This window comes from Petaurus breviceps, unplaced genomic scaffold (assembly GCF_028583685.1).
Source record: "Petaurus breviceps papuanus isolate PSGF00001 unplaced genomic scaffold, PetGlider_PUasm1.0 80, whole genome shotgun sequence".
Taxonomy (NCBI): Eukaryota; Metazoa; Chordata; class Mammalia; order Diprotodontia; family Petauridae; genus Petaurus; species Petaurus breviceps.
The window spans coordinates 3107265-3116005 of NW_027186540.1; the positions used below are offsets into that span (position 1 = coordinate 3107265).

Genomic DNA, 8741 nt, shown 5'->3' on the forward strand with positions numbered 1-8741 from the left:
ATTTAAATTTTGGTCTTCCTGACTCCAAGCCCAGAACTTTCTACACTGCTCCACCATCAACTGCTCTGATAGGGAATTTCCTCACCTGGGAGTTTCCTGTACCAGTGGAATCATAAATACAGACCCTATCCCTGTACTTCCATCTATCAGGGATCTATAATTTCACTCTTAACTGTCTAGATTCATAAGACCTGCCACAGCTTTTGTTCCACCAGCATAATCTTCAAGAAACCAGGGTACCCTCTTGGATTTTCTATTTCCCTGTATTATAGCCTTCTATAAGACCAAGGGGCCAATTCTGTGTTCAGGAGTACTTGGGTTCAAGTCATGTCTCTCATATCAGAGCTGTCCAACCATAGGCAAGTGCCACTTAACCTTAAAGTATCCCTGGGAAACTCTCCAAGACTATAAGTTGCATACAGATTGTTGGTCCGGTAGCCATGGAGAGATGGTGAAACGTAGAGAGATGTAGGCATGTTTGTAGACAGTGGATGAAATGATTCCACAGTCATGCAGTGAAATAGCGAAATCCTCTACTGGATCAACTAAATATAACAAAAAGAGTACTGACTTCAGATTCAGAGGCTCTGGGTTTGCTAACTGGGTTCCAATCCCACCTGCACCAAAGAGCAGCATATAGCTTTGATACATCAGCTCCATTACAGCCAGTTCTGCGGATCTGAAGGGGCAAATCTTCCTTGAGGCACATGGCTGGCTAACTCTGATAAGAGTTCTCAGGGGTTCTTAACCTAGGGTCCATGAACTTGTTCTGTTTTGTTTTTTTTTTTTTATTACAAAACTCAGTTTTACTAAAAACTCAAACTTATTTTAAAAAATAATACAACTCAGTCCACAGTCAATAAACATTGATTAAGTGCCTACTGTATACCAGGAACTATATTTCAGTATAATTTATTTTCTTTGTAATCTTGCATATTTCATTTTCCTCATTTAACATCCATCATTTAACTGCGGAGCTAAAATACTTACCAGAGGAACCCATGACCCCAAAATGTTCAGAACCTCTGGCCTAGATCCTCCCCCCCCCATCCCTTACAAAAGGATAGAGATAAGGCCAGTGGAAAGGAAGTTGACAAGCTTTAGAGATTTCTCTTGCTAACTCACATCTATCACCCTTGTGGGCTGCCTGATCCTAAAGTGGGGGTGCTTTGCTTTCTGCCACCTGGGATCCTTTTAATACTATTTGAATTTATGACTGACTTCTGTTTTTAATAAAGAGTCAAAAATGAGGAATTGTTTTCTTAATTTATGCCTGAGGGCCACCTGGGGTATTATATAAGCTCCAGGGACATCATAGGATCATAGATGAAGATCTGAAAAGGAACTTCAAATGCCAGAGTCCAATCCCCTCATTTTACAGATGAGGAAACTGAGCTACAGAGTAATTAGATGATTTGTCCAAGGTCGTACAGCTAGAAAGTATCTGAGGCAGAATTTGAAACCAGGTTTGTCTTTGAAGTTCATTTCTTTGTCCACGATGTTATGAATTCTTCTGTCATCCACTTACTTTCACCAGCCATGTGCCCAAGTGAGAGACTTTTTCCCTCTCTTTTCTCATTCATGCCAGCCTGTCTTGCTCGTTTCTCACTATTCTCCTGGGGTTGGACACAGGGTGACCTCTTTACAAAGTGAGATAAGAAAAATTTCAGTGCAGACTGAAAAAGTAATGAATTCTGTGAGAGGAAACTGGATGGTACAAAAATGCAAGTCACGAAGGCTAAGTCATTAAAGCCCATTTTGTGTGTTTCTGTGTCTCCAGCAATTACAGTAAATGCAGGCAGAATGGCAACATGATGAGAGAGATTTCTAGCCATGTTAGAGGTCAGAACTCGGGCTTTTCAGGAACAAGGTGACATTACCACCTATTAGACAAGCTATTCTTCTGCTGGGCAGTTTTTACTTGGATTTTTTGCTAGTGCTAGGAGGAGACCAAGAAGAAGCCAGTTCATGAAGTCTGTCAGTATTTAGTCAGGTTTAACCCTGGAGACAATCAGAAGCAATCAATAGGAAATCTCTACTCACTAGCACCAAGTCACATTTCTCCTATCATTAGTGTAAATGACAGTAGAGCCGGGGAACTTTTTCTGACACAAGTGAGTTATTCCAGAGTCCCAGATGAGTGTTAAAATTACCTTACCTCACTATTCAGGCTCTTGGATTGCTTCTGAGCTAGCCTAATATGGGTAGGCACGTGCCTCTAGGCCTGACCACTGGTAGGTGAGGAAGCCCCACCTCCAAAAGAGCCAGGAAGTTCAAAATGCAAAGAATGAAGCAACTGAAGTCTAAATGAGGTCTCTAGCCATCCCAAAGAAGAGAAATTGGGACACACAGAAATAGATATTGCTGGATGCTCTGAATTCTACCTTGAGAGTGCTGAGCAGACTCTGATGCTATTTAAGAACGTTTCATCACCTTCTTTCTTCCTCCTTTCCCTCCAAACACCATTTCTAGAAGACCATGATTCCAGTCAAATAGTCATCAAAGATGGTAAGTACAAGGAGAAGGAGGGAGCAGGTAGTCTACAATAAAAGTGCTGCTCAAGGGTCAAGAAACCCTTGAGTATAGGTTGAACCAGGTTAAAATGTAATTGGGAAATATTTAACAAAATAAATAAAAATACGATAAAACATAGATAACATTACATCTTAAGCCAAGCAGAAATCCTTATGTAGGGATTAGTGGTCCCAGTTTCTGTTTCAGTTTGACAGCATGGGGATGTACAGTGTCTGAGTGTACCAAAGGGATCCATTGATTAGAATGCTTGGGTATAATGCAAGTCTTTGAAGTAGTCACACACCCAGAAAAGGTGATAGATGGATGATGGATGATTGATAGATGGATTGATAGATAGGCAGGCAGGTGGAGCTAGTGAGTGTTTATCGTTTACCATGTATGTGAGAGGCACCGAGCTCAAATAAGAGGCTTACTCTTTTAATTACTCTACCAACATGGAGGGGACAAGCTGATTTTTCTTTTCTTTTTTAATGGCTATCTTCTTTTAGATTTGGGTACAGGCATTCTCCCCATAAGTTTGCCTTCATTGGTTACATTGCTGGTGCGTGATAAAGCATACTCTAAAAGTTATAAAATCATGCTTTAACATCATTTGGCCACTAACTTATAGGTGTGACATTTTTCCTATGAAACTACCTCCCCTCCCCCACTCCATGATGTCTTCTCACCCAATGTCATATTTTCATGATACCACTTAATAAAGTTGGGAGTATGCCTGTAATCATTTCTAGGATTGCTTTCATGGAAATCCATCGGACAGGCATTAGAGGGTTTGCTAAATCTTTGAGTTATTATCAAGCAAGTTCCTTGCTGTTTAACCTTTCTATTATATACTTTGCAAAATCAGGAGTCATCATTTCCAGGTAGAATTTCCATTAGTTCTGGATCCCCTTAGTCAAATCTGCTCTCCTTCAGCACTCCAGAGAGGTTCACAGAAAGCTCTGCTGCTAATATAGACTCAGATTATATACATATAAACTCAGAGTGGGTTATCCAGACTGCCTAAGCCAGAGAATATCTTGAGTCATGGGAAATTTTACTAAGAAGAAATAAGCAACTTATATAGGATACATCACCAGAAGTGGAGAATATAGAGTGAATGAATATGAAAGGCACTTGATATTACAACATGAGCTTAAATACCCACAACACAGTCTCAAAGAAAATCATTTGCTTCTCCAGAAAGCAATAGCAATCTCCTTTCCTATTAGAACACTTAACAACTAGGAGGTATCAAGGAAGACTTTAAAGGAAGGAGGTGTCACATAGGTGGAGCCTTGAAGGACCAAAATTCTGAGGGGCAAAGGTGAGAAGAAAGTATATTCCAGTCACAGGAGCTCTTCTGTGCAAATGCATAGCAGTATTAGATAGAATGTAAAGTTTGACAAATAGCTGGTAGCCCAGTTTGATTGTGATACAATGTGTATGAAGAGAAGTAGTATGAAATAAGGCCAGAAAGCTAGGTAGAAGGAAATTGTGGAAGTCTGTATTCCAGGCTGGGGAGTGGGTATTTTATCCAGGAGACAATGGAGAACTCCTGCAGAACACAGAAGAGTGTCATAGGAGTATAGAAGGGGACTGTAGAGACCATCAAGTCAATCTCCTTCATTTTGAAGTTGAAGACACAGAGAGGTTATCCAGGGTCACACCTAGTAAATGTCTCAGGAAGGATGTAGATTCTGAACTTCCTGACTTCCAAGTTCATCACTCACGTGGACTTCCTTTAGCAGCCCAAGAACATGAGTGGGGAAGTCCAATGGTAGGGTCATCCCAGATTGAGGATTGTCAGAGAACTCTCTTTCAGATCCAAGGGAGGGATATATAGTTCAAGGAGAGAGTATTCAAGACTTTACTCTCCATCCCCATTATGTACCAAGGTTCTATCTTGTACTCATAAGGTTGCACAATGGATAGAGCACTGAGCTTGGAATTCAGGAAGACTCAGACACTTGCTAGCTATGTGACCCTGGGCAAGTCACTTAACCCTGTTGACCTCTGTTTAATCATCTGTAAAATGGGCTGAAGAAGGAAATGGCAAACCAGTATCTTTGCCAAGAAAACCCCAAATGGGGTCATGAAGAGTCAGACATGACTGAAATGACTAAACATCAACAACGTTTTGCAACAACTGCACTGATATAATGTCAGGAATAAAGGAGTAGTTGGGGAAGAACTTAACCAATTGTCTTTTAATTCCTTCTTTTGTTACAGATTTTTTTAGAAAAAAAAACTTGAATGGTAAGGATACTTAATTGATCAAAACAATTCAATAAGTACTCATTAAACACCTGCTGTTTACAAGGCATTGTATTGAATCTTAGTCCCCACTCTTGAGGGACTAGGAAGGAACTGTATGGAGGGAGGGGAATAATATACACGAATAACTTGTATAAGAGAGGGGCATAAGTGCAAAGGAGAAGGCTGGAATATGTACTTATGAAAGCTTCATGGAGGAGGTGACAATTAAGTTGGGCTTCAGAGGGACTTCAAATATGGAAATGCCAGAAAACCGATTAGGGGAAGAGAATCCATTCCGGGAAGGACAGAAGATGAGCAAAGCCAAGAAGATGAGTAAGGCAAGGTAGGGAAAGAAAAATATTCCACTTTGGCAGGAGAATAAAATAGGTGAAGCAGAGTAATGGGGTATGATGCTGAAAAGCTATATTAGAGCCAGATTGTGAAAGGTCTTGAATGCCCAGAGCTGGGATGTATATTTTATATAGTAGGCAGTGGGAAGACCCTGAAGGTTTTTGAGGGGAAGAGTGATGGGATCTGAGCAGCACATTAGGAAGACCATTCAGGCAGTGTTATGAAGGATGAACTGGACAAAAGGCTAAAGTCAGGGAGATCAATTTTGAAGCTGCTCCAATAATTTAGGCAAGAAGAGATGAAGTCCTAACTAGGATGATTATTTGGGGGTTGGAAAGGAGACGATTATTATAAGAGATCATGTCAAAATAGAGTGACTAGGATCGAATGAAGTAGTAAGAGGAAGGATACTGATGAGGCAGAGATAAAGAGAAGGTTATAAGCCTAGGTGACTGGAATGGTGATGTTATCTTCAAGAGTGATAGAGAAGTTAGGGAAAGGGACATATTTTTGAGGAAAGTTGATGAGTACAGTTTGGGACATGTTTAGTATGAGATGCTAGTGGGCAAACAATTGGAAATAGGGAACTGGAGCCCTCAGAACAGCTTAGGAGTAAGAGAAAATTCACCTCCCTACTGGCTGATTGATGCATGATCCATCCCTCCCAATATTCAGTTCTTTTCTTACTGACTAGCAATGATCATTTTCATTGGCATTTACAGCCATGGTATAGTAGATAGAGAACTGGCCTTAGAGCCAGGAAAACTTTTGACACATACTGGCTGGGTGACCCTTCCATATCAGTGAAATCACAGGCACTCAGTCTATATCCACTCATAGCACTGTTGTATTAAAGTATTGTTATCATCAAGACTACCTAAATTGCCATATTTGGGCCTATAGACACTTTCTGCTTGTGAAATGTGAAGCCAGGCTTTATATGTTTGCATATTGTGATTTAAAGACTCATCAACTTGATCTGCTGTAATGATGACAGATGAGTTTTCCTTTCTGGCTAATTTTCACTAATCTTGTACTTTCTCCCCTGCCCTCCCATCCCATTTCCTTCTCTTTGTCTCTTTTTTCTCTTTCTCTTTCCCCTTCCAGTGGCTGCTTCAACTCCCAATTCCACTGCTGGTGCAGCCATGAATTCCTTGACCTCTCTGGGGACTCTGCAAGGACTGGCTGGAGCCACCGTTGGACTGAATAATATTAATGCACTAGCAGGTACCATAAACAGTGAGTATTTACTGCTCTGGTGGACAGCCTTCCCCAATATTGACCATGGGAAAATAATTAGTCATAAATGACCTACGAAAGGGTGAACTGTAACTGGGGATGGAAGAACACATGCTTCAAATAGTATAAAAAGTACAACTCAATTTTTGTGGGGTTTCTGTTGGGTGTTTTGTTTTGTTTTGTTTTGAAGGGAGAATGGTGCAGTGGAAATAACCCAGAGTCAAGAATGTTAAGTTCAGATTCTTCCACTCACCAGACATTATGTAACCTGGGGCAAGTCACTTTATCTCCTAAATCCTCAATTTCTTTACCTATAAAATGAAAGTCTTGAAAATTAGGTGTCCTTTAAGTTCCCCAATGACCATACAGTTTTATGTTTCTATGATAATTGTGCAGGAAAAAAGGGATCTTTAGAAAGGGAAATAGAGAAATGACCCTTCGTGCAGGGCACCTGCAGCAAGAAATCTATCTAGTCAGATGGATTAAGCAAATTCTTCTGCCAGTCAATCGGTAGCATTCATTCTCCACAGGTGCACCATTTTACTCTGGCTGTTTATAGTCTATAGCCAGAGGTAATCAGGTCTGGCCTCCAAAATATCCTCCTGGCTGCTTCGAAGGCAGTCCTTTTGGGGTCCACCAGAGAGCCTCAGGGATTTTCATCCTGAGAAGACCACCCATCCTATCATGGAAGAAATAGTGCATGGAGAAGTGCCAATTCAGGACACCACTAGTCTTCAGGTCAGACTTTAGGCCCATGCTGTGGCACTAGACATCGGCTTTCACTGAACACTGCTCCTCTGCCCCAAGCCGCAAAGAATACACTTTTGCCTCAGGCTCATTCCCCTCTGGCAGCACACAAGGCTGGCAAGGAAACAGCAGGTATGTGGGAGCCAGCTGAGCATCTGTTTCTTCAGCCCAGTGGCTAGCCAGATTTTTAAAGCTGTAGGCTGTAGTAAGCATACAACTGGATATTTTGAGCCCTGAATCAGGGGGTCCCTTGGACAGTTGACCGCATTTGTAGCTCTGTTATATTGAGGGAGCCTTTTATTAAGGTTAAAAAAAAGATGACCCCCCCCCAACCACAATCCAACAACTTTGTACTTCAGAATTAAGACAATGGAATTGTAAACTTGAGTTTTGTAAGTGTAAAGGAGCCCACAATTTATCTGAATAAAAAGTCTTGAAAGGAAAACACATGGTATAAAAGTAGGAAATAGAGGAATTGCAGAGTGTGTATATAGCAGGGGGGTTGTTCTTCCCAAAATATTAGTGGTCATTTGCCATGTGGGAAAACATAGAATCACTAGAGCAGAAATCAGCCACCAATTTCATAAGGGGGACAAAAAAAATTACGCACTTCCCCCCCAAAAGAAAAAAAAATTGTTACCCTGACCCTCCCAAATAAAGGCACAGTTGGCAAGGATAGCAGCATGTGAGGGGGTAACAGTCATTTAAAAGTATCTGTATGCCACACATAAATGTTTTGTGACAAAAGCCACGTGGCACAGGCTTCACATCTCTCACCCCTAACAGCATTCAGATCTGAGCAGAAGGGTCTTTGCTTCTGGAACAGAACAGCTCTTCTCTCTGTATGTAGGTTGAGAGAGCTCTAACCCCTACTTGTCTCTTCACCTAAGTTTTTCTTTTCCCCATCTTAGGGGCTTTGTTTTTTATTTTTGTTGTTGATGGTGTTTTGTTTTGTTTGGGGGTTGGGGGGAGTGGTTGGAATTTTGAATTTGTTTTTCAATATTCACATACATACATTCTAATCCCATTCATGTTGCTTCTACTGCCCCTGGACCCAGTTCCCCCCAAAGAAGGAAAGGGGTTTGATCACCCAGCAGCCTTTTGGTCCCTAAGCTAACAGGCCAGCAGGAACGGATGTCCTCCTCAGCACCATGTGCTCACTTGCATTGCTGTGCATGATAGCTATCCTCTTGTCTGTGCTGTCCTATTTTCTTGCCAAGTTTTGTTGTTATTGTTGTTGTCATCATTGTTGTTGTTATGCTGTTATTGTTGTTGTTGTGACTTTTCCACCATGATCATGAGGGGTTTGGGTGGTGCATTTTTGAATGTCCAAGAACATTGGTGAGCTCTTGCATGGGGTCTTGGGTTAACACAAGTTTTGCTTCTGGCAAGGACACAAGCTTTTTAAATAGGCATTGAGAAACTCTCTATTTGTGCAATTCTAGGTATGTATGGTTCTAGAAAAAACAGAAAGAACAGATCTGATTTCAGAATGACCCTACCCTTCTATTATGAAGTAGCTTGTGCCTTTTTGTCATTGAGTCAAGCTTTAGATGCTGTCATGTGTGAAAACAGAAAATAGGCCTTGGGTCTGATGAATGTGCTGGGCTATCTTATAATCTTAGTGTTCA

General features: G+C 41.1%; 1 protein-coding gene across 40 annotated transcripts in view; it reads left to right on the plus strand.

Moving 5' to 3' along the window:
* The window catches only part of LOC138175978 (CUGBP Elav-like family member 2), a 697415-nt gene that overhangs the window by 661100 nt on the left and 27574 nt on the right, over nt 1–8741 (plus strand). For 16 of the 40 annotated variants that reach the window (XM_069106622.1, XM_069106621.1, XM_069106593.1 and 13 more), the window contains 2 exons: nt 4747–4773; nt 6232–6363. In XM_069106622.1, the coding sequence (XP_068962723.1) occupies nt 4747–4773; nt 6232–6363 (159 nt within the window). The remainder of the gene's footprint in view (nt 1–4746; nt 4774–6231; nt 6364–8741) is intronic. The other 24 variants (XM_069106595.1, XM_069106611.1, XM_069106607.1 and 21 more) reach the window with 3 other exon arrangements.